The 26,069-nt window shown below is 41.6% G+C and overlaps 1 protein-coding gene and 1 long non-coding RNA gene across 2 annotated transcripts in view; one reads left to right on the plus strand and one right to left on the minus strand.

The window, feature by feature from the left end:
- The window catches only part of olf413, a 131,042-nt gene that overhangs the window by 60,792 nt on the left and 44,181 nt on the right, over nucleotides 1–26,069 (plus strand). The window contains exon 2 of the mRNA XM_064689556.1: nucleotides 413–1,293. Within this exon, the coding sequence (XP_064545626.1) occupies nucleotides 844–1,293 (450 nt within the window). The 5' untranslated portion in view covers nucleotides 413–843. The remainder of the gene's footprint in view (nucleotides 1–412; nucleotides 1,294–26,069) is intronic.
- Nucleotides 3,218–26,069, minus strand: part of LOC135433481 (uncharacterized) — a 37,635-nt gene continuing 14,783 nt past the window's right edge. The window contains exon 2 of the long non-coding RNA XR_010437095.1: nucleotides 3,218–3,333. This is a non-coding gene — a long non-coding RNA (uncharacterized LOC135433481). The remainder of the gene's footprint in view (nucleotides 3,334–26,069) is intronic.

A 26,069-nucleotide genomic window follows, 5' to 3' on the forward strand; every position in this document is an offset into this window, starting at 1 on the left:
AGTTTTCTTTTTTGCACTTTAATTTTGCTTGTAAAGTTCCGCCCTTGTTTTTTCAATTTCCTCTGCTTGTCGCCTGGTTAACCATTAGTTTCCCTACATGAGTGACTCTGTGCTCCGTCAGTCAGCTCGGGCCGTGTTCTTGGGAAACTGCGTGACCAGTTTAATTAAAGCTTCGGAATATGTTGACGAACTGCCGTGTGGTGCGTTCAAAAGTTGTAGTCCCGGTTGCTGGAGACGTCAACTATGTTGTAGAATCTTATAGATACCGGTTCATAATTTATGTAATTATATGCATTTAAACATTGCAGCACGAAAGCTAACTGTGAGCAGCGTCTTTTGTGCTATTATAGCTCGACATCAAATTATAGCAATTATAAAATTTTTCTTTCCTTCACTTGTCGTCTATTTACAGAGGGTCGTCCACATCCGCCAGACTCCAGCTGCTCTGTTCGTGTGTGTGTGTGCGTTTGTATGTATGCGTCTGTTTGTGTGACAAGCGCAACTAATGAGCAGCAACAAATCGGAAACAGGAAGCAGCAGCAACAGTAGCAGCAGTAGCTTGGAATGAAAGTAAAACTGCGTGGCCATTATTATCATTACTAAATAATCGTAACTGTGATAGCACCAAAGAAAGCAGAAGCGGCAAGCGGCAAGGCTAAAGATATACAACAAGCAGCAACAGATACAGATACAGATACAGATACAAAAGCTAAACAGTTGCTGCCGCGCGTAATTACGTTTCAGTGATTTTCAAACTAATAAATGTCGTACGCGCAATCGCTGGCAGCAGCAGCAGCACCAACAATTTACTAAAGCCAAGCAGCCAACAAAACTCCGCACAAAATGGCGCACAAAATGAGGCAGACAACAGGAAAAGCGGCAACAACACAGACGACAGCAACACAGTGCTCCACAAAAGCAACACAAGTTGGCACGCATTCAAGTTCAAGGCGGTCATCGTTAATCACATGTTTTATATCCTGCCACACGTTCAGCTCGCTCTTGTTGTTCCTCTTGCTGCTTGCCACCGCGCAGGCGGCCAGCAAGTTGACCACTCGCAGCAACAACACGACAGCAGCAGCAGCAGCATCGGAGGCGACGCCCGTTTGGGATCATGCCATCGATTTGAATGAGGATTTTCGCATACTATGGCAAATCATTAATCAGGATATAACATTTGAAATACAAGCACGTACATTAGGTTATGTCGGCTTTGGATTCTCGCCCGATGGGAATCTAGCTGGCGCGGATATGGCCATCGGTTGGGTGGACAAGGGTCAAACATATTTTCAGGTGAGTGATAACACAATAAGATAACAAAAAGAAAAACTCACTCTCGTCCCGGTCAACCATTTTTCATTTCGGTTCGGGTTACATTTTCATTTTCCAATGCGTGCGGCCGGAAATTAAGGCAGCCAGCTAAATGAAAAGTTGTCGCCCTAATCTCATGCAATTTATTTTCAAGTCTTCAAGCAAACATTTTGATAAATAATATTAAAAAATAAATATACGCAGCAAAAAGCGAAACAAAAAAAAAAACACAAAAAATTGTTAGCTAAACAAGAAAAGCATTTTACCACTCAACTTGGTTAGTAATTAATTTGTTGGGTGGCAGCAGCGCCAGCAAAAAGGACCCAGGACACGAGCCAAGTTCCGTTGAAAAGGCGCGCAAAATATGTGCAAAGTCTCAGCTGGGCAAGTCCTTTGACGGCGCGCCATATGAATAATGACAGGCTCATTTGTAAGGACTTAACGGCTTTTTATTTGAATGTGCTCGCGTTTTTCAGCTCTCTGCTTTATGCGTGTGTCCTCCAACTGGGCTTAACATGGCCAGTAAGCACTAGAATGGCAAATAATAAGGTGATCGTACAGTACCCAGTAATCCAATCAAAATATATTAAGCTAGATCTGAAGCTATCTAGTTTAGCATAGAGATTAATTATAATCATAATTAGTTCTGCGCTGCTTCACTTTTTTGTCAAAATTTGAAAAATTATTAAATTGTAATCCCTTGCTAGGTAAAATAGAGTGAGTTGTCCGATGGTGCGCCATCCAGCTTATTTGTGCATCTTTTGTATGTAAATTAGAAGAACAAAGTGAGGGTATCTTGGACACGCCGAAGATCTAATACCCTTGTACCCATTCGACCTTCGGGGTTGCAGTTATTTCAGCATAAAGAAGCTCGTTAATACTGAGTTTCCCGAAAATATCTTTGAAAACAGAATATTTTGCCTTAGAGGAACCTACAAGTCGACCAATCGTTTCTATGGCAGCTTTATAATATACCGGCAAGAAATATTTAAAATATTTTAAATGTATATTTAATTAATTAATTAATCTGCCAACTAAATTCCGGTTGCCACAGCTTTGTATCATAGCTGAGCCTGATAACATATACAACTATCCGGATTGCTTCTGTATTTCATTTGTACATTTTTAAAGTATCTTCAAGCTTTCATTTAGTACAGACGAATTTCCCTATTAGTTCGTTAATAAGCAGTTGTAGTTAACAAAGTCGATAATCCTTGAATATTTCCTTGGCTTAGGGCGTGTCATTTACTGTGAAAAAAAGGTGGGCATGCGTGCGTTTGCGTGGCATGAATTAAAAGAACTTCATAATGATAACTTAAAAATTTAATTGCTTTTTTAGTCACACTATTTTGTGGCTAGTTGCCAGGCAGAATCGAATATACGAGCATTTGTATGGGCCTAAACCATTATCAATTGAAATCCGTCCCTGAACTAAGTCGTCTTGCGCTAGGCTCGAAGAACAATTGTAATACGTGTAAGTTTAACTTACTCTTTCTTCTGTAAGCTCTGTTCCTATTAGCAAGGATTAAATAGGGGATATACTGCAGTTGAGAAAATATATATAACGGGCAGAGGAGGGCATCTCTGGGCCCATAAAAAATTTACCGATATGCTCAAGTCCTATCAACATTATCTGAGAGACTAAAAGAGCTACATATAAATTTTGAATTAAGAATGACTCCAGCCGAACTCCTGCTTCTATGCTTCAGTTTTTTCGTTTCTTTTACACCGATCGTGCATTCAAAAAGCTAGAAATATCAAAATTGGTTTGTTGCCAAACATATAGTACAGAATGATAATATTTTCCTTAATAGTTAGATTTTTCCCCTATTCGAATGAATCTCACTTCAATGGCGAGCTGCGTACAGGGCACGGCACAGTCTGGCAAGCTCGACTTGGACACTCATTTCTGTTTTTTTTTTTTGCTTTTGGGTAACGCCTTCGGCTACAACAGCGACGTCACTTGGCATAGCTATTGTTGCCCCTCCTCCATCCCGTTCCCGCTCCTGCTCCTGTGGCGCCCTGCAAGAGTAATAGGAGTCGTCACTGCAAAGTGTCTAATGAAATGCGAGTATTGCGTGTTGTGGTTGCGTAGCTCTCTCCTTTGTATATCTGTGCGTGTGTTTGGTCTCTGTGTGTGTGTGTCTGCTGTTTGCTGCCTGGCAGGATATGCGTGTGGCGCCCTACGTGGGTGGCAAGCGGCGGGTGGGCGGCCAATTGTGTCGCTGACACAAACAGCAACTTGGGGCAGGCGCTTTTTTTCTTTTGCATTTTCCTTGTGTCTGTGTGATTTAATGATTTGCGAGGCAACAACGTCAACTACACACACACGCCCAGACGGACACACACACAAACAGGCGCGCACACAATGTGATTGTTGCTGAATGTTAAATACCAGATACATTAATATGTCTGCATGCCCACCTACCGCCCACTCGCTGCGTCTGTTCGTCTGTCAGTCTTTGGGTTTTGTGTGACGGTGTTAATTTCACATCTTGACGTGTCGTTGGTAATTGCGAGTCGCTTCAAATTGTACACACACACACACACGCGCACACACACACAATCCGCATAACGAGTCGTGACTGTCTGACGGTCTGTCTGGCCCGTTTGGGCTGTCTGTCTGACGGCCTTTTTGGATAACATGCCCCGCTGTAGTTACCTGCCGGCCCCTATTTAACTATCACCTTTGTTGCTTTTGTGCGAGTGTCTGCTGATTTGTCAAAATGCTATGCATGAAGCCCACACGATGTGTCAAAGGTTAATTAGAGCTAAAATAGATATGCCTATTAATATAATAATTAAGTGTTGAAGTGTAAGTAAAAGCCCCGGAATCAAAGCCATATCAATTGTTTGCTCAAGCTCGGGGCAACTTCGCTGTCCATCTGTGTGTGTGTGTGCCTGTGTGTGTGTGTGCGTGTGCGAAAAGCTTACAATTGTCTAGCGTACAATTCGTAATTGCATGCAATTGTTGAATTATGAAATCAATATTCAATATTTATTGCACAACAGTTTAACGCATTGCAAAATTCGTACTCGCGTTAATTGGCTAATTTTGTGAAAAGCAATTTAAATATTTAAATACTAGACATAAACAACAAATGCAGAAATATCGATTCCGCGATGCTCACCCAATAAATACCCTCTACCTGAAGCATAGGTAACATTGAGAGTCTGTCTAATTTAGTTAATTACTCTGCTCAAATGGGCCACCGGCTTGGACTGTGCAGAACATATTAACACGCTTGTGTTAAGAAATCTCAAGCCTATCCGACTCTATATACTCATTTGACGGCTACACAGGGTATACAAATAAATTTCGATTGGCAAACGGCGCCGGCATTTCTGGCATTTCATATTTTCATTTCAATTTTGCATTTCCAAGTAAACCACACAGAATAGCTATGCATGTATTCACAAGAGAATTCGTATAATTGTTCAGTTGGCTTTAAACAGGCAAAACCCAAAGTATTTTAAATTTTAGGCCGAGTCGCGCTGTCAGCCTAAGGGCAAACGGCAGAAGTGCTGTAGCACAAATAACTATGCACCCGAAAAAGGAGGCATTGGCATAGTTCCCATTTAACAATGTGTGGTAATTATGCGCTGAGAACATTTGCTGGTATTTCATCACATTTGCATGCCATGACATGGCTTAAATATTTGCAAATAATTAAAGTTGATGAATTTTCTGTTCTTGGTGTGGGAATTGATGATATTTTATTATGTCTTTGTTCAATATGCAAGAATGGATAAGGCAAAAAGCCTTCACTATAATAATAATAATCATTTTATTTGTACAAATTGTTTGATTGACTTTTTTTCTGTGAAAGGCATTTACAACATTTTGTGAAAATAGTTTCTTTGGCTATACTTTTAGCAATGAAATTAAATTTAAAATTACACAACGGTTGAGGGAATTTGCATAGTTTTTTAATGCTTTGATACACAAATAATTTCAAGCTTAAATCCTTTTAATAGTTTTATTTTTAGTTACATAAAATTCCTAATTCCTAACTCCAGCTGCATTAAGATGTTTACATAGGTTCGGCTTACTAACAGTACTTAATACTTATACTTCCCACGATTTTCTCCAAGATTTTAGTCAGCTTTTTTAGGTTTGCCTATGTTTCGAAACCCAATATCTCAAAGCCTAACCGTTCTAGACATTCCACGAGCGCCACTTTCACCCACAGCTTAAAACAAGCAGCTGCTAAATGGCCGCGATGGCAAGCGCCCGTTTTAAAGGCTGACATAATAGTCGAGAGCCACAAGCTGCGATCTGGCCGGAGGGTGTTGGGGGCAGATGCCTATTAGTCGTCCATTATTTGTAGATACTTTGCGATAAGCCATGCCGCCGCGCCCGACAATAGCGCCACACCTAGAAGAGGAGGCTAAAAAGCGAGGCACAACAACAACATTATAAAAAAAAAAATGAAAACAAAAAACAACAAAAATAAAATACAAATTCGTGTAATTTATTTTCAAGTTTTATTGGAGCGGGCTGTAAGCGCGGCGACGGAGGCTGGCGCTTATCAAAATTTTAATTAATACGCATCAGAGAAACTTTACGAAAATGGGCTTTAACGCTCTGTGGCCCTAAAGCAACGCTCTGACGTTAATTAGTGCCATCCAAGTGGCGACTTTGTTGCACTCCCGTTTCAACTACAGAAACAAAAGTACGAGCCCCAAAAACAAGCCACAACAAGCCATTAGCTAGAGAATCAGGCGATTAGTATCTTAAAAGTACTTAAAAGGTCATTACACTACACACAGGCCAGGCGACTGGCGAACGAGCTGGAGAGAAAAAAAACTTAGCCAACAACTAATTATTTAATTTCAAATTTTAAGTATGCTCCGGCAGAGGCAACCAACCGACCAACCAGGGTAACGAAGCCAACAAGAGCTGTCAGTCATCTTTGCCTCGCAGCAAATGCCAAGCGCGCCTCCCCCCCTCCCCGCCCACTGTTCAGACGAAAAGAGCTTTTGCCCCTTTGGCTCTAACCTAACCCATTAAGCGCAGAGAGATAACAGATCCATTATAGAAGAATTACGAGTACGCAACATCACCCATTGCCATCGCCTCACCATCTCCATCGTCGTCATCTTTCGCTAATGACCATCGATGTCGATGTCTGCGTGTCGCTGCGATGCGTTGCGCTCCATCGTAGTACATCACTCAACCTCAACTGACTGACTGACTGACTGACTGACGGTATGCCTGGCTGGCTGGCTAGCTGGCCCTGGTTGGGTTTGGGTTGGGCTGCGTATCTATTCAATATCCATATGACCAGCTGTCCATCCAATTTTCAAGTGGTTACGCTGCACAAACTAAAACAAGAGTTTAAATAAAAGCATATAACAACACAACGAAGCGCCGATGCTCTTTGTTTGCTAAAGAAAACTTGTCAAATGTTTCTATTATGGAATTTGTGACATCTTTTATATATTTTTTGAGATATGGTTTATCATTAACATTGTACATAAACAAACTTATTTATTTATTTCGATATGTGTTCCATACAAAATTATTCAGTTGTTTTGCATGCATACCTCCTGACTGAAAACACGTTAAAAAACATATTGTGCGGAGTTCAGTTTACGTTTTCAACAAATGAATTTAAATTTTGCGTGCTTTTCCACAAACATTTTTTGCCAACCTTTAATTGAATAATCTTGTTATTGTAATGCATTTTTTTTTAGTCGAAAATTTTTAGTTCATTCAGCGTACTGTTGTTGCATCAATGTGTATTAAAAAAAAACTTGGTTTGAACCAACTTCTTCTTTTTTGTTGGATTTATCCGTTGCATTGTTCGGCTTACGGCAAGACAAAAAGTGAAGTTGCGGGTTCAAACTTCATAATGAAGTCGGAGTAGAAAGTTCTCAGCTTATATTTCTAAAAAAAAGAAAAAAAAACTATCATGCCCAACGGCCAAGTGAATATGCTCCTGCTGAGAGCAAACCAAAAATATATGTAATAAAAAAAAAACAAGGAAGTAGAGAAAAACCATTTGGTGGTAAGCATTTTGAACTTTTGCATGGCCGCGGCATGATGTGTGCGAGTTTCATACGCATTGTTGTTTGAGTTTTTGCTTGGCGCAGTTGTCTATCTGGCAGATACATTAACATTAGCAAGTTGTTCTACGTAGACGCACTGTGCTGTTAATTATAAGTGAATGATTAATTATGCCAACGCCAAAGCATCGGCAACATCTCTGGGGTCAACTTGTGTTTCCCGGTTTTGGGTTTGGTTTTCAACTCGGACACGGAGTCGGACTCGGACTCGGACTCGGACTGGGTACCCTTGATTGGCATATGAGTAATGAGCTTTTTGTTTCTCAGTGTATTCTCTATTTGGTACTCGTCGTACATTTGTGTGTGAAATTGGTTTTTGTTTCTATTTTTTTGTGTCGTTTTTTTTTTTTATTTTACATTACATACAATGCACAACAACTGCTGCCCACACACACTACACACACAACAGCTTGCATGTCATCACTTGAGACGAGTTTTTTATTATAGTTATTTGGGGGAAAATTCTATTGCTTTTTTCCTCGGTTTTTTTTCGCTTTTTTTCTTACTTTCTACATTACTTTCTCACAGCTGTTGGTTGAAGAATGCGAATAGCGTGCTGAGCGCTTAGAATTCAATTAGTTTTTATAGACATTATCCAATTTGATTGTTGTTGTTGTCGTGGTTGTTGTTGTTGTTGCTGTTGCTGCTGTTGTTGCTGTTGCTGCTGGGTGCGTGTTTTATACACCAGCACACACAAATGTATCTGTATCTGTAACTGTCTATTAAGCGACGAAACGATTCGCGTGCTGGGCATTGAGCTCGCTCTCAATGGCCATCCATTTTTCTATTGTTCCCTAAGCACTATTTGTAGTTTTAGACACGCACACACAAGCACACGCGCACACACACACACACACCCACACACCCACACACCGCCTACGCACACACTTAATAAATCATAAATATATGCCGGCAAATTATATAGATGAGTTCTTGTTCCCGTGCCCGTGCCCGTTTCCCGCTTTCCGCTACCAAAATCCCTCCCACCAATTTCAATGACTGCGCATTGAGTGCCAGCGAATAAATAATAGTTAAATTTTTTCTGTTTTTCTTTTTTTTGTTATTAAATTTTATGCTGTTGTATTTGTTGGTTTGAGCTTTTATTACATGAATTGTGCCCAAATAGAATGTGAATACCGAAAATTCGTAGACAGCAAATTGCCCCAATTGTCTGGGGCTGTTATGAAGTCGAGGGCTTAGTTTAAGATCATATAATAATATATAATATTGAATGCGAGCTGGAAGCCCGCTGACAAAACATGTGAGGCAAGACCGAACAAATTGTTTAATATGCTTAAGAAAACATTTCTAGAATCGGCTTAGGAAACGGGCAAAGTGTAAGCAATTGACAATTTGCCGATTGAGCAATAAAGTAAATTAAATTGATACACGGTACAGTGAATAATGTCACCTAATGCACACACTTAAGAAAATCAATTTAATAACTTTAGTGCATTTTGCTGGCTTAAGCTCTTATTTTCAAGTTTTATGCTGCAAACAAATCTCCCAATGTCCACTTCAGCTGCAGCTGCATCAGCCAATTGCATTTTGCACAGAGTCGAGCTGAAAACTACTTTTGGAATTGACACATTTAATGCCAAGAGCATTAACTATGTATGTTGTTTAAGCAACTGTTCAATTTATCTGTTGCTTATCAATTTGGCCAATGTCTTGAGCGAATCAATTGGCAATGTCATCAGTGCTGATCAATTAACTGCTAAATCAATTTACAATTTATGCATAAACTTTATAATCAATGGACTTAAGCGTCGTTCACATGGACATGGCTAAAATCGGAGACGTTGCTTTTGCCAACGATGCATTAAAGCCAAAGACAAAACAATTACCCAGTCGGGGCCGAGAAGGAGTTACCAGCCAGCCGGCCTGCCGGCCAGCCAGCCTGCCAGTCTGCCTGCCTGGCTTGGCTTGGCTTGGCTAAATCCGTTAGGCCATAAAGGCTATAAATGCTCAATTACAGGAAGTAAATATGCACACTTGATGCACAATCTTGCGTAGATGGTTTTAGATGCTGCAACGTTGACTTTTAAAATTATCGCAGTTAGTCGAGAACGACGACAAGCCAAAGTTTAATAACTTGTCTGATGTCTACGGCCCGAGAAGTTTGTGCCTGTCCGTGTGTGCGTGCGTGTGTTTGTGTGTGTGTGTGTGAGAGAGAGAAATTTAATTTCATTACATTCATGTGACATAAACCGTTGGCATCGTGTCTATGGGCCTGGCATTTTGATAATCTATTACACATGGCCATGGCCATAACGCAAAACCTCAACCTCAGACCACAAAACAGCCGCCACAGTCGCCGCAGCCTCCAATTGCTTTGAGTGTGTGTGTGTGTCTGTTTGGCCGCCACATGCAACCCGAAAAGGAGGACATGCCACAGGCGGCAGCGGGGCAAGGCGCACGGCCGCTGGGGCTATTAGTGCGTTGTCTTGCCAAGTCTTGAGCTGTCTTGAGTCTGCGTCGCGTACAATGCCAAGTGCGCATATTTGCTTTAGCGCAGCAGCCGCATCTGCCCGAGCCCCAAAGACAACGATGATAATTGCAAAAAGTACCGTTTGCCGTATGCGAAAGATTTTTCCACTTTTCCACCCGGCCGAAGCCACCCCTTGCCACCCATCGAAGCAAAAAAAAGGAGGCTTTCTCGCATGCCTCGCGCATTGCGTTTGCAAAATATTTTTTTTGTGCGCCTCTCGAACAATTTATGAGCGTTGAAAAGGCTTAGAAGCAGCGCTGGAGCCAAAGTTGGCAACAGCTGGCCGGAGATCGGGTATAGAGGGGGGGCCATACTCAACCTGTTGATTATATTGATAATGTCGTATGTTGGGCCCAGAAGCGGCAAACGAACCGGTTTCCCATTGTGCAGCATCTTCTGCCTTCCGCCTGGTCTCCACAGGCAGACGCAGTCTCAAGTTCCACTCTCAGAATTACGCTAGTCATATTAATGTGTACCGTTCGTTGTTGTATTTGTTGTTCTTGTCGTTTGTTGTCGTTGTTTGTACCTGTTGTCGTCTCTGGTGCTGCGTGCGACAAGAAAACAACAAACTGCAACAACAGCGGCAGCAGCGCCCCGAATATGGTCAACGCTCTTTTAGCCATGTTTACACGTTAAGTGTGTTTGTGTGTTAGCTGTTTTTGGTTGTTGTTGTTGCTGTTGCTGTTGCTGTACTTGTTGCTGTTGTTGCTGTTGTTGTTGCTTGCTGCGCATTTCTTCCCAGGCTGTTGTTGCCACATTGTTGTCGCTGTTGTTTTTCTGCCTGCCATGCTAATCACATTTTGATTATAAGACAAGAAAATACAAGTGATATCCAGAAAATCAACAAACACGCTAATACTCTTGCCCTACTCTGAATATTATGAGATATATATAGGATATATTTAATTTGAATTGCGATAAATTCTGTATATATTTAAATAAAAACTTTACATATTCATAAAAAAAAGTGTCAGATGAATGCACAATAAAAATCGTTGCATATAATTATGCTATATTTGCCTGCTTATAAGGTATATGCAACTATTATTATTATGTTTTCATTTGATGTTTGCTTGGTCAATATGTGATTTTTATATTTAGGGATAATTTAGACTCAGGAATTTTGTTTTAAGTTGGCTTAAAGTTACGCCAGACTCTTTAGATCAGGAGGGTTCCCTTTTATCAAGCCAAACGCTTCAAAAAAGATTAACTCTGTTTTTATTTCAAAGAATGAAATCTAGTATTTCCATATTGGAGCTATAGATGCTGCGCGGCTTATTGTTTAACAAAGAAAATACAATAATAATTAGATATACTTCGCATTTTAAGTAATACAACTTTGATAATAAGGGTTATTAAATGCGTGGCAATCAAAACCTTTTAACTCTACTTTGCCAATAGCCTCTCATTACCCACAATCATTTCAAGTCACCCATTGCTGTTTTTCTAAGCATCGGCAAAGCTTATCAATTGATCATAATACCCGCAACACTATCGAGAGCACAACCGCTCTGTGGCCACTGCAACTGCAACTGCAGCATCTGCATCTGATACGAGTCGCTGGCATTAACGGTGCACCAACAGCAACAACGGGCTAGCGAAAAAGTATCTGATATCTCTCGAAGCTGCGTGAAAGCATATTTATGTATAGATTTTGAAAGGCCTGAGCGCAAAAACAAAAATAAAAGAAAAACAACAACAAACACAGCAAACAACTTAAATGACACAGAAAAAAAAAAATAAAAATAAAAAGAGAAAGAATATTGGCAAATGGTTGACTGTTGCCGGCTGTTTGTTGCGCCCCCGCGTTGCAGAGTCCACAAAAGTGACGGGAAGTGCGTGTTGCAACATTGCCATTAGAATTTCCATTAAATGTATCTGTATGTACGCACATATAAACGACTCATATATGCGGCAATTTTTATATTCATCATTAATTAAGCGCTAAACAGCCGCCCGCTGTGCGCATTTATGCCTAGAGCGGATTTCACTCGGAGTGCCGAGAAACAGCATGACATCATTTCGAGAAATTGGAAAGGGTAGCCATATAGCCATAGTCATCCAGTCATGGACCATGTGTAGCTGTCGGTTTTGTATATTAAAAACTGCATGGAATTGATTTGAAAATAGCAGCGGCAAACGGAAAACGGCAGGCGGTAGGTGGTAGGCGGCAAAAGTGAAAAAACTAGAAATATTCTGTTAATGCCGATGATGATGATGATGATTATGGCATGGGATCCCCTGCCGTCTGGCCTGTGTGTTAATTAAAAGCCACTGGACGCTGGAGTTGGAGTGCAACAACCTTGGCATTTCCTGGGTACTTAGTCAGCGCGGCAGCCTCTTGATTAATATATATATATATATATACTTATATTCGTATACATGTGCCTTGCGAGTACGTCAAGTACTTATGAAGCTTAGACATATATATGAACATCTATATATTTAAGTATTTATATGATGCGTAGGCTGCTGCACGCGTCAATATGCGTAGATGCGAGTCGTCCCACTCCCAGTTTCCATTCTAAATCCCCAATCCCCCAGTAGCTGACTGCCTGGTCGACTGCCTGGCTGCCTGCCTGCCCGGGCATTAATGGCCGCTGACTAATGATGAAATGCGCGGCATTTGCCGGTCTCTGCGCTGCTCTGGACTGGGTCTGAGGCTGGACTTTGCCGTCATTTCATTTATGTAGAAAAGGATTAAGGCCATAAACCAAACGGTTGACGTTGGAGCTTAGCATGAAAAATGATTGCCGCTCGACAGTCGGCAGCAGTCGGTAGTCGGCAGTCGCCAGTAAGCAGTCAGCAGTCGGAGTTTTAGGTAGGTGTTAAAGTGGCCGTGGCTTCTGTGGCTCTCCGCGCATTTAAAAAATGTGACAGAGCCCCGGCACCCGTCACCCGGTGCCCGTCACCCGGCTCCCGGTACCCTGTACCTAGTGGCCGTTACCCGGACGATGCCTCATAAACTGAGACTCGAGACAAGTGCAGTTTGCTTGGCATTAAGTTTGTTTAGAGTTTTCCACATCGAAGGGTGCGGCATTTTTTTATAAAGCCCCTCAACTATGTGCATTTAATGGTATATGGCTGGCACCTTCCTAAGACTTGATTAAGGCCAAATGCGTTAAAGGTCATTAGCACAAGTAGCTTAAAAACCATTGCAGATTGTTTGTGGCACAATGCAGTAGAAATGACTCATTTCTCATGAAATTTGATAAGCAGGAATAAGCAAATTAAAAGGCTACATAAATCAATCTCATGAATGTTGCCAATTAGAATGAGAAAAGGGAAAAATTTTTTAGGATAAAGTATAAATTATAAACATAAAATGTTGCGTTTGCAGAAAGAAAAGCAACAACAGATTTGTTTTATTGATAAACTTTCGGTGTTATAAAAATATTCACATTTATTTAATCAGTTTATTTCCATTAATTTTGGGCATAATATTTCATTTTCAATTCAGTGTCCCAAAGCTTATTATTCACAAGGGATATGCTTCAGTAAATTCTATATCCAATACATTTGGCTTATCTCGGAATTCTATTAAATCCATTTGCCTTTTTTTTTATTTTCTTGGTGTATTATAAGTACAATATATTTCTGTGAACATTGCATGCGATTTGTTAACCCAGAAATCATTTCTAAAACTTCTTGCTAATACATTTGTCCGTTTGCTGAACAAATTGTGTAACTTTACAAAGTTTTCTGCCCGGGGCACTTAAAGGCAACCTCTGGCTCGAGTCGGGAACTGGACCAACAAAGCTTGACCACAAAGAGAGCTGGCACAATGGCACCCAAAGGCGCACTTGAATTGCTTCATGTTCACAAATCAAACTTTTAGCGAGCAGCAGCAGCAGCAGCAGCAACAACAACAACAAGAAGAACAAAAATATGCTGGGTACATCTAATATTTGGTACTTGCTGTTGTTTGAATTTTTATTAAAAAACCGTAACTAATGATGCCTAAATTCGCAATAAAAATGACGCCGGCCGGAGTAGGCAAAAAAAAAAATAAGAAAGGAATAGAAAAAAGCCACAACGCACAATATGGTCCATTAGTGTGCTTTTTGTTGTGCTATTAGAATAGGCTAGGTGCCCAACTCGTGCCGCAGCTCCCTTCTATCCGCGACCAGCCGCACGACCTCAAGCTGAAACAATTTTAATAAAAATGGAGAGGAGCTATATTCATAATGCCGAAGATTCAATACCCTAGCAGACAGCCACTTCGAATGTGATCAATGAGTGGATATATAAATGAATATATAAATATACAATACAGGCTAGACTTAGACTTTTCCCATTATTCCACCCGCTTCTTAGATGCTGTGACAGAATTTGAATGCCCGATGCAGGGTATAAACAGAGAGCCTGCCAGAAAGCGTTGCGGTAGCTTATTGTGACAAATTTAAAGTAATTTCATTTTTATTTTGCCAACAACGGACAGAACTTTATATTGCTCTTGCACTTGGGTTACCAAAACAGAAGCCCAAAGGAAAAGCCAGCTGAGAAAATGAGAGGGAATGAGAGCGACAGAGACGGAGTGAGGCAGAATTTTTAAAAATCCAGTCAAAGTCAAAGCAGCTTTGTCATTTGTTTTTCTTTTACTTTCGTTTATTTTGTGTGCGCTTAAAAAGTTTCTTTCCGTCTCATTAAAGGCAAAAAGTTGGCTGCTTGCTGCCTGCTGCCTGACGAATTCCCAGCGCATTTATTTACACCTTTTTTTTGATTTACTTCTCTTTTTTTTTTTGGTTGAGGGACGAAATATGCCACGACCCTGCCGCAACAGCGCCGCCCACAAAACTCAATTTGCAAGCCCTTTTGTTTTGCATGTGCTAAAGGTAAAAAGCCGCAGCTTGCAAAAGAACCCAATCGGAATCCAGAACCCAATACCAAAGCCAAAGCCAAAGCCACATGGCTCTAGGCGCGTCAAAACCAAACGGAAAATACACCAATCAGTGTAAAAAACACAAACATAAACATCGTTGCCATACACAGAGACAGACTGACAGAGAAATAGAGGGAGAGAGAGAGAGAGTGTGAGAGACAGAGTAAGAGAGACAGCGGCACAAAGGGCAAAGGCGAAGAAATAATCAGTAATCTCTGGCGCACCCACACATAAACAATGGCTGTGCAATATATACATATATACATATATCTTTCATTCGATGGACTACAAATATTATTGTTTTCAGTGTAGCCAGTTCAACCACCCCCCCCCCCTCCCCTTCCACTTACACCTCATCCAACAGCTTCTACACCTATGCGAAAAGGTGCAGTGGGCGCACAATTGTACAGAGCTTGGTAGCTCCTTGAAAACCTATTGAAGCTATAAATCCTTTGTGTTTTCAATTTTTATTTTATTGCTCTCCACAGGCGCGTGTGCTCCTTGGTATGGGCAACGGCCAACAGCAGATCAGGGGGGGGGGGGGGGGGGAGTGTGGAGGCGTCTGTGAGTGTGAATGTGAATCTGGGGTTTGCCCGCATCCAGAGCCGAGAGCTGGGGGCGCCATTTCAGCGGTACGTTTCAGCGGCGTGACTCAGCTGAAAACAAGAGCCAAAAAGCAAGCGAACCAGCCAAACTCATTGGACTTCTCAACTGGGCCAGCCATTGGACATCCGAGTGCACAAAAGTAAAATTTAAAGAGATACAAAACACAAAACACTCGAGTGTGGCGCGTTTCGTTTCATTTCGATTCGATTCGATTCGTTTTGGGCGTATTGGTGGATAGCTATGCTCTCCCCTCTCGTTGGGGTTATTTTTGTTTATTTATTTTTTATTTCTTGAGGGGTGCGCCATGTGCGCTGCAATTTAAGGCAATTGAGTTAATCTAGCAATGAGTTGTTTGGCAGGTAAAGCAATTGCTCTGGATACGTGCAAGTGTTTCCCTTGCCCAAAGGGCCGGTTGGGGGTTTGTGCCCCATAGGGGTTGGCACTCACTCAGCGTTGCGTATCTCGAGAGTGTTATGCTGCAAATTATGCAGATGGCGACGCATCACACTCTGTTCAAGAAGAACACATTATCTTTTAATCTAATGCCTTGCATAGCTCTTGGTAAGGGTAACAAATTGGTAAAGAAATTTTTTAGGGCTTGGCAAGTTTTTGAATTTAGTTGCAACAACTGAACTGAGCTGAACTTGTTTTGATTTGTGTTTATCTCAATAAGCAAGTTCTAATTTATCTCTCTGCTCAATTGTAGAGCATAACAAAATCGTCTAAAATTGGCCCAATGCTTTCATTTGCAGCCATTTTTCGTTGTTTTCATTGTGTTTGTTGTTGTTCTTGATTGTTGCAACTTTTTGCCATTTGCCGTGTGTGTTTTTTCTCTCTGTGTGCGTGTGTGTGTGCTGTTCTCTTTTACATTTGTTGCTTTTGCAATTTAAACGTAAAAATAAATGACTTCTTAGCCTTTTCGAAAGTTTATTTTAACCTCAATGCGAGACCCGGGCTGGAAATAAAACAGAAACGAGGAGGTGGCAAGAGGGCGAAGTGCCCCAAAGTGCACGAGAAATAATCGAATTTGAGTGAATTAAGATTGGGGAATTGATGCGAACAATAGACTAAATGGAATGGGAGTACGTGTGTGTGTGTGCTTTGTGTGCGAGCGGGTGTGTGTGTGTGTGTGGCTGGAAAATTATCCTTAGACCAAACAGAGAGTTAACAAATAAGGCGTGTGTGTGCGTGTTTGTGTATGTGTGTGTGTAGCTCCCGCTCCTTTTTTCTTTTTTATTCGTTTACCGATAACACTTGGCACTAAAAGGGCGACTGCCTGCCAGGGATGTCCTGGCAGTAATCAGGCGCTCAACAAATAGCAACAAGCCACTCATGCGACGTTCTGCCCTGCCTCTCTGCTTCACTCTTTTCTCTCTCCCTCTCCGTCTCTCTCTCTCTCTCTCTCTCTCTCTCTCTCTCTCTCTCTCTCTCTCGTCTCTGTCTCTGTCTCTCGGTGTGTGTCTGTTTGTGTTTTCATCAAATAAAATTGACACACACAAGTGTTAGCCGCTTTAGCTGACAGCATTTTGAGCAGCTAGCAGAGGACTTTCAAGGACTGAGCTGACTTTAAGCGCTTAGTTAATTTTGCTTGCTCTCGAGCTTTTGATTTGACAGTTTAGTTAAATTAAATTGAGGACGAGCTAAACAAACCGCCCCCCGACAAACTCAAATTGCCTTTTACCTACATCAAAAACGTCTTATATAGCAATCTAGTTATATCTAAATCGCCCGCACGAACACTCTGACACACACAGACACACCCACCCACGCGCACACATACACATACTCGCACACAACCCTGTTAAAGTTCAAAAACGTTTGGGGCGACAGGGCGAGCAGTGTTTGGGGCGGCGTCAATTGGAGTTTTAACATACAAATGTAATTAAAACGTTTTTCGCAGACGCCGCAGGGCACAACAACAACAACAACAACAACTGCGCACAAAGTAAAAGTGAAACTGTGTGTGTGTGTGTTGTTGTGTGTAAAACGGAATTGTCCAACAACAAAAAAACAGCAACAACATAGAAAGGGGAAGTCCCGCACGGAAAGAGCAGAACAACAAGGCCGTCTCCAAATTGTTGCCGGCGGATGCAATAAGTTGCGATAAGGTGTTCATTCCCTGGGGCATATTTTTTGAGAGGGGCGCTGGCGTTCTTTGGAGTCGAACCTTTTCCAGAAAACTGTCCAAAATCAGGGAAAGAAATGGAAACGTGCTGCAGTGTGTGTCAGGGCGAAACAATGGCAAATGTCGTTGTTAACCTTTTTTGCACCAAGTTCAAAAACATCTTTGCACCCCTCTCCCACACTCGCAGCCCAATCGGCCGGCTCTCTACTATGACGCAAACAATGATATTTACATTTTTTATCTGCCTACGTAAAGTATTTCTCTTTTTTTTGGGGGCTTTTTTCTGGCTGCGTAAATTTGCCTTGAAATTGGAGCACACAGCGCCTGACACGAGAGCGGAGCAGAAGGGCGGCGCACGTTTGGGCATTTATAAAAATGAAATAAAAAGGGACCAACTCATATCAAAGCGATCATGGATTTATAGCCTTAATAATAGAAAGAGGACGCTGGGCGGGGCAAGGCATAGCGACAGGATGCGGAAATTGGCAAAAAAAAATGAAACGAGTTTCTCTTGTTCGCAAAAGCCCAAAGCCAGACAAGTAATTAGGCAAAGGATTTGTGTCTTGCTTTGAAATAAAAATTGTTGTACGTTTCTGCTCGCAAAAGTATGCTATAAAAAGGACGTGAGCTTCGGCGTAATTGTGTGTATCTGTGTGTGTGTGTGTGTGTGTGTGTGTGTGTGCTGGCAACAGCCGACAAGTATTTCAATGTTGACGTTTATTATGCATTTAAAAGTGATTATTTAAAAGAAGAAAATGTTAATAATGAAATAACAATATAAAGTTTTATTAAAAATATTAAAAATATTATTACTTATATGAACATTGTAAATCAAAAGTTTTCTTTATTCTTTAGCAAAGTTTGATTAAAAATAGGTCTGCTGCATTCACAAATGAATGGATGCATGTATGCATATATGCATGTATCTATATTTGCATGCATGTATGCATGCAGGCTTGTATGCATGTACATATGCAAGTATTCATGTACGCATGTATGCATGTACGCATGTATGCATGTACGCATGTAGGCATATAGGCATGTATGCATGCAAGCCTGGTCTGCATTCTTATATCAAGCGCAGACCTAGCTTACTGCTTGTGGCGCTGCAAACTAAGCCTCACAGATCTTAATGTTTTGATTATAGGCGTTATATTAAAAAGTGTTGACAATCTGTATACATGTATATATGTATATATTTATAAATGTGTGCATGTGAGTATGTAAGTATGTATGTATATTTGTATATACGTATGTGTGTCGATGTAAAAACAGACATTTATAAAATAGGATTTATATATTTATCATATCATTTATTATTCGTATTTTGCGAATGTATTTTCCTTGTCGCCTGAACACATGTGTATAGTATATCCTATGACTTACGCTCGCACATATGAGTCCTTAAGTCCTTGGCGTGCAGTTTTTTCGACACAGTCGTATTTGCCTTTGCGACTACACTGAGCTGGCGGCACCCTGAGTTTGACAGTTTATCAAATTGCCACAACAAAAGCCAAAATAAAGGAGCAGCTGCTAAGCGACCGAAATGCGGGCATATAAAGAAAATGCGCTGGCTCAACCAAGCCGGCAGCCAACCAACCAGCTTAGCCCAGCAACCACCAAGAGCTCATTAAAATAATTTTGCACAAACATTAATGCCAAACACTTTTAAAATACAGACGTTGACGTTGCGTCTGCACCGCTGCAGCTGACATTGAGTGGTTGAGTGGTGTCTCAACGGGGGTGGGGCGGGGCAGGGCAGGGCAGATAACGCTTGCGGCAAAAGTGTCAAAAACGCTTAATAAACGTCAATGTCAGCATTGCCAAACAGAAAATTGAACAAAACACTTTTCGGCGCGGTTTGTCAATCTCTCTCTCTCTCTCTCTCACTCTCCGACGCTCTGGACTGTCAGCTGTTTTGGTTTGGCAAAAACAAAAAGAAACCGGGATACAACAAAAAATCAACGCAATTGAATTGCGCACTCAGTCAAACAGTCAGCCCTGTCTGTTCGTCCTTCTATCTATCTGTCTGTCTCTATGTCTGTCTGTCTGTCAGTGAGTAACCCAAGAGCAGACCCAATCCCAATCCAAATCCAAATTCCGTATTCCAACCTTCAGTTTCTGCACACTTTCATTTCATTCGGCGCCGTTCATTCACTTGACAAATGGAGTGTCATAAATGCAGCCCTTAAGGGCGCACAGCCCTCGACCCCCCGGGCCCAACCGCGCTCACTTTGCCTATCGCATTTTGCCTTTATGCTAAACGACACGTAGCCAGTCAACACACACACACACACACACACATATTCGCACTCACACACACACACACACCAACACACAGTCTGAGGCTGAGTTCGACTGTCGCTAAAAATGCACAAGGGGATTTTAAATTTATTTGAATTTGCTTTTAGTTTCGTGTCTACTGTGCTACTGTGCGTCTCTGTGTGTGTGTGTGTTACATTCAACAGATTTCGATGGCAGCCGTTATACAGCGCATTTAAAAAGTGGTCTCAATAAACACACACACGCACACACACAGACAGACAGTCAGAGCCAAACTGAAAGCGACACCCACAGCAAACCCAACGTCAACGTCAATGTCAGAAATCAGAAATCAGCCATCGCCCAAAACTGACAGCCATCAGCTTAACAATATGACAAATACAATTTTTCGTCTTTTTTATTATTTCATTTAACTATAAAAACGCATTATTATATAATGCGCTGGGCGTTGCGCTCCAGCTCTAGCTCCAGCTCCAGCTCCAACGCCCGCTCCCATGAGTGAGCGTGGCTGCCAAGAGCAACGCTTGGGCGGCAACCGCTGGACAATTGAAAATTATATAAAATAGTGGCACATTTTTTGTCATCATATCTTTTTTTTCGTATATATATATATATGATTTTTTGTGGTATTTGTCAGCAGGGGTGTGGGTGATTGGGGGGTTGGTTTGTAAGCAGAGCGGGTGAAATGACGCCTCAACGCAACCGAGTTAATTTTGAGTGACGTGCAAAGTTTGTTAATTGAATTTGCCTGCCTTTTGATATGTGTGCGACTGTGTGCGTTTGTGTGTGTGGCAGTCAGTTTTGATGATGCACGAGTTACAGTGGGGACCAGCTAAGTGGGTTGCTTACATGACATTAATTGAGTGAGCGACCAGCTGAATGGGACAGAGATAGCGACAAAGACAGCAAGAGAGAGAGAAAAAGCAACCGAAAATTGCTCAAAGGGTTGGCCCGAAAAAAATTGTTTAATGCAAATGGGGCTGGCTTTAGGTCTCCCAAGGGTAAACATCTGAGATTGCGGTCTAAGCAGCAATGGGATAACACAGCAGAGTCAAATAAATAACTGTCTTTATTTAAAATAAAATCAGGATAGGGTTTGCAAATTTGGCATTTACAAACATATTTAATTAAAACTGTAAACTTTTTGATAATTGATAGGGGAATATTATGTTTTTTTAACGATATTTTCAAAGCAATTACTACTGTTAATTTCCATTAATCCGGACGCAAGGTTTTTTGCTATAACCAACTACTTTGATTGTTTGCGCTGCACTGCACAGCCTCCACAATACAACAATACGGCTGTTATTGAATATACAGATATATATATATATATATTAAATATATATTCCATAGGTATGGCAAATATGCATACATATACATATTTTTAATCATTTTAATAGGCCACTTTTTGTGAGCGACTTGTTAAAAGCTTTATGCACCAATGCATTCCGCAAGGAGATAAGTACAAAGAGCTGGCATTTTGCCTTTTATTTATAGAATTTTAATTCCATTGCGCAACGCTGGAATATAACATTTAATTGATATTATTTGTATTAGAGTAAAAAAGTGAGAGCAGAACTTGTAAAAATGTTGTAAAATTGTTAAAATTTTGAGGTACACTGTAAATTGCTATAATATTAAACATATATTGATACTGAAGCGTAGTTCAAATATTTTCAATGTTTGCCATTTGTGTACATCTGTATAGAAGGTAGCTGCTCAGGTTGGCAAATATAATCATATAATATATTGGCAACCTGCAGCTGAAGAGCATTTACAATGCATTGCATTGCACAATTTGTTGCTGTTTGCTTTTATAAAATATTAACTAGCAATTTGCAGTGTCTGCATTTATAAGATGGCATAGGGGCTGGCAAACAGAAGCTGAACCAAAGCCGAAGATGAGTTACGCCAGACAGGCGGACAGACAGACCGACAGACAGACAGACAAACACGCAGGCGGCAGGGCCAGCAAGCCAACAAATAGACAGCTTCAAAAGTAACTCAAACGATTTAATTTGGCAGAATTGCAGGCAGCCAGCCTGAGCCGAGGCTCTCAGAGAGCCGAGTCTGAAAGGCACTTTAACTATATTAATTGATATAGTCGCTTGCAGCGATAATTTGCACAAGCTAAAGTCGAAAGCCTGCCAATTCCAATACTAGCATCATCACAGACACAGAGCACTTGGAGAGATTGGGATTTGGGCTTATGGTTGCGCATTGGACTGGGGTGTCTGGCTTGATGGCTTTGCCCGCTGGCACACTCTCTCCCACTCCCTCTTTTGGCGCAACATGGCGTATACGTAATCAAATGTACATGAGGCATCAACTGTAGCTGCTAACGCCAACGTCGTCGATTCCAAAACCCAAACAACAAACGGGGTAGCAGAGCGCACAGCGCCTTTAACATAGATCAAATGCTGCATAGCCAGCCAGAGAGTCAGACCGAAGGAACAGAACGACAGAAGGGCAGAAACACAGTGCCCAGAGCGCAGGAAAACAATTTACAATGCCACCAAGTTGCTGCGGAGATGTTGCACAAGATTTTGGCACTGCCAAATGGCAATAGACGGCAGACAGAGAGAGGGTCGATTCGTAAGTGGCTAAAAGAGGGTCTGTAATCAAGCTTCTGAAAATCAGGCAATGCCTGGATCAAGAGGGAGTGCTCAAAGATTCAGAGTACAAATTCTGTTAAGGCTCATGTGTACAAAAAATTACTAAAACTGAACTATAAGAGTTTCTGCGTGTCAAATGGCACTTCTTCAGAAAACAATTAATTATTTATAGAATTCAATATTATTTCCCAAAGAATAATTGCCAAAAACAGAAGCTACTAAATATGTAATGCATATTGTTTCGAGCTTATCAATCATATTGTTTTTAGGGAACATTTTCTAAATTCCTTTTAAATCTGCGCGTAAGTTCTCGCTTAAAACTTTCTTTTAAACTAGTTAGTCTTATGGTTTTCTTTTGCATCTAATAGCATGTTGCCTGCCCACGTTCACCTGCTCGTTTCCGAGAAGCTCCCATGAGCCCACTGCATATAAATCAAAGCTGTCGGACAGCATTTTGAGAACCTTTCTCAAAACTTCAGCTGCTGCACTTGCTGCGGCACACACATGACAATAACTGGCCAGCCCCGCCCACTGCAATGCAAGGGCCTTACGAGCATGAACTATATATATATATACATATATATATACATCTATGGCAAATATATATTATATGTGGATAGATAGATAGCTGGCACTTTGATATTTGTGTGCTATGTGCAAGCAACCCCTTTGCTGTATGCATTTGTTTATAAAGCAAAATCTGAACATGTAAAGAGACTGGGCGGGTGTGTGTGTGTGTATGTGTGGTGTGGGTGTGTGGGTATGACTAGGCGCTGGCAAAGAGTTAAGGGGTTATGTTGTGGGGGTAATAAGTTTAATGTGTGCTACGAGCATATTTTAAGAATCTCTCTCCTCTATCAATCTGCCTCGTGCTAGCACTCTCTCTCTCTCTCCCTCTCTGTCTCTCTCTCTCTCTCTATCGCTTGAGCGTTTCGCTGCTAGCCAGCTGTCAGTTGTTGTTGATGGTTGACTGCCTGCCTGCCAGCTCGCCTGCCAGCTTACATTAGCAGCATCTCAGTCATGGGCTGGGAACTGGGCCTGAGCCTTGATGCTACCCTTGCATACTTCGATATATACCGAGTACTTCAAGTGAACACTGTACAGTGAACACTGAACTGTCCCAGCTGACGTTGAATTATCATAAATTGCTAAAGTTTGTTTTTGGCGTAACAAAACTTGGGTCTGCCACTTGCTGCTGCTGCTGCTGCCGCTGCTGATGGGCGGCATGCTTGTTGTGTGTGTGTCAAAAGTTTTCATCAAGCGAAAATCAGCACAATTAGGCGCATGTTATGATGCCGAAAGGGTTCAAGGCTCAGTCTTGGGCTGGGCGGGTACACAGCCCCCTGCTGCTCTTAAGTGCAGTGACAGGCTTTACATAAGTTTGTTTGGCTTTGCTCGCAACGTCAATGTTGCATAATCCTATTAAATTCACGTTGTGGCTTGGTTGTTCGAGAAGCAGCGCAAAGGTGCTTAATTTGCCGTTGCTTTTATTGATTTCCACCCACACATCCACCGCCCGCCCACACACACACTCGCACACACACTTATACCCGCACTCGCACTCGTACTCGCACTCCATATTCTACACTCTTTTTTTACCGCGCCGCTCTTTCACATATTAGGGGGCGGCAGCTAAAAGGCATTAAAGTCTTGACAAGGCTATTAAATGCTTAAGAGGCAGCGACGTTAATGACAACATCGAGCACAGAAAGGGCAAACGAGGGCAAAGAAAACGGCGACGTCGACGCCAACTTCAGCGTTGCTCAAGCAGAAGCCTTGCAGAGTGCGCACAAGGATTACAATTTACGAGTCCTGCCAGCCATGAAGGTGTGATAAAATTTCAGCAATTAAAAAAACGTGTGCGTTGACAACAACGACGACGACGACCACGAGCAGGACGAACTCTCCCAACAGTAACCCCCCCGCCCACAAAGTTCCTACTCTGCACGCACTACGCAGTCATGGCATGCAACTTAAACTGAATGAAAATTTAGTCAGCATCTGGCCGAAGTTTAAATCCCTAACCAAATTGAACTATTTTGCAGTTAACCTAATTAAACCATAAATAATTATGTTTTAATGCTTAAATTGCTATAAAATCGAATTACTGCAAAGTAATTGCCAACTACTAACAATTTATTCAATAATTCGGTCACCAAACAACGAAATGAAAACCTTGTTGGAAATTAATTTAGAAAATTAGCTATTATTAGTATATGGTTGGAACAGCTGCAGTGAATAGAAAACTATCTTGGCGAAATATATTTCAATATTATGTTCCACTTAAAATTTTATTCTGTTGCAAACAAGACGACAATGTTGTGGCTACCCGCGTGGGGAAAGTGTTCTAAAGACGGAATTGGCGGCATTTGAGCTGCACGCATAAAAAGTTGTGAGCAGTTAAAACGTCGTTGGCATTTGAAACATTTTCGGAGCACAAGTGAGCAGCAGCAGCAGCAGCAGCAGCTGAGAATATTGCAAATTTATGCGCCTTCCTTTTGCATAATTACCCCACAACGCGTCATCCGCAGGCGGGAACGCTGCCGTCGCTCCTCTGGCACTGCCACGCCCCTTGGCGCCCACGCACACGCTGATTTTGATAACGTCGCTTGGGTGCTTGCAACATTGCAGCGCGTATTTTTAATTTCCGTCGCCGCGCGCAACGCTCACAATTCTCTCGGCATACGCGGCGTATGCGCGACTTTTGGCTGCTGTTGCGATAAGCGAGCAACATGTCAAGGTGTGCGCATGTGTGTGTGTGTGTGTATGTGTGTGTGTGTGTGTGTGTAGAGGTAGATAATGTAAAATTAAAAGGGAAACTGTGCAAAACAGCAACGGGAAGGGGAACGGGAACGGGAACACAAATGGGAGCGGGAACGGAACTGCGCGTTACAGATCTTGAATTATGCGTTTGCAGATTGCAAAACAGTCAGAAAGATAGACAGACAGACAGACAGTCGGACGGACAGTCAGACAGACAGGCAGTTCGAAAAGGTCTATCTCCTGCATAGATACAAAATATATACATATACATATATATCTATGTGCATATAAATTTGCTGGAATTTATGTTAAATGTTTTGTGCAAACTTTTAATTAGCCAGCTAAATGGCAAATGGCGCAGCGTGTGATATGATTAATGAAATGCTGGCATGTAATTGTGGGCAACAAAACACGCAACAGGACTACCTCGTCGGTGTGGATGTGGGTGTAGGGGATGCCGAATCTGTGAGGGGGTTGATGATATAAATTGGGGCAAATTAATTGCAACTGCCTCAGGTGTGTGAAAATTTCAGTTGTAATTAGATGATGGAAACGCTGTGAGCTGTAAGCAGAAAAGTTTCACTCCATAATGTTGGGCAATGTGTCAGTGGAGCAGAAGCGGGGGCGGACGAAGAAGAACAAGCCTGGGAAACTGAACATCGTTGCTTGAGTGGAGATTATAAATGCCTCTAATGAATTGTGTGCCAGATAGCAACGAGATGATAAAACATTAACCAATTTAGGCAAATATATGTGTGCGTGTGTGTGAGCACAAAAACTGCCCAACAGCTGCGATAAGTTTATCTAATGTTTAAACACGCGACTCAATATTAATTGCAATCATTAAGCTGGCTAAGTAACGAACTCGTTTGAATTGAAATCGAAGAGAACTCAGCTATTGCTAGTCGAAGGCCTGCT

This window comes from Drosophila montana, unplaced genomic scaffold, assembly GCF_035044405.1.
Source record: "Drosophila montana isolate Dmon_TW-CO22-7 unplaced genomic scaffold, ASM3504440v1 contig_3218_1, whole genome shotgun sequence".
Taxonomy (NCBI): domain Eukaryota; kingdom Metazoa; phylum Arthropoda; class Insecta; order Diptera; family Drosophilidae; genus Drosophila; species Drosophila montana.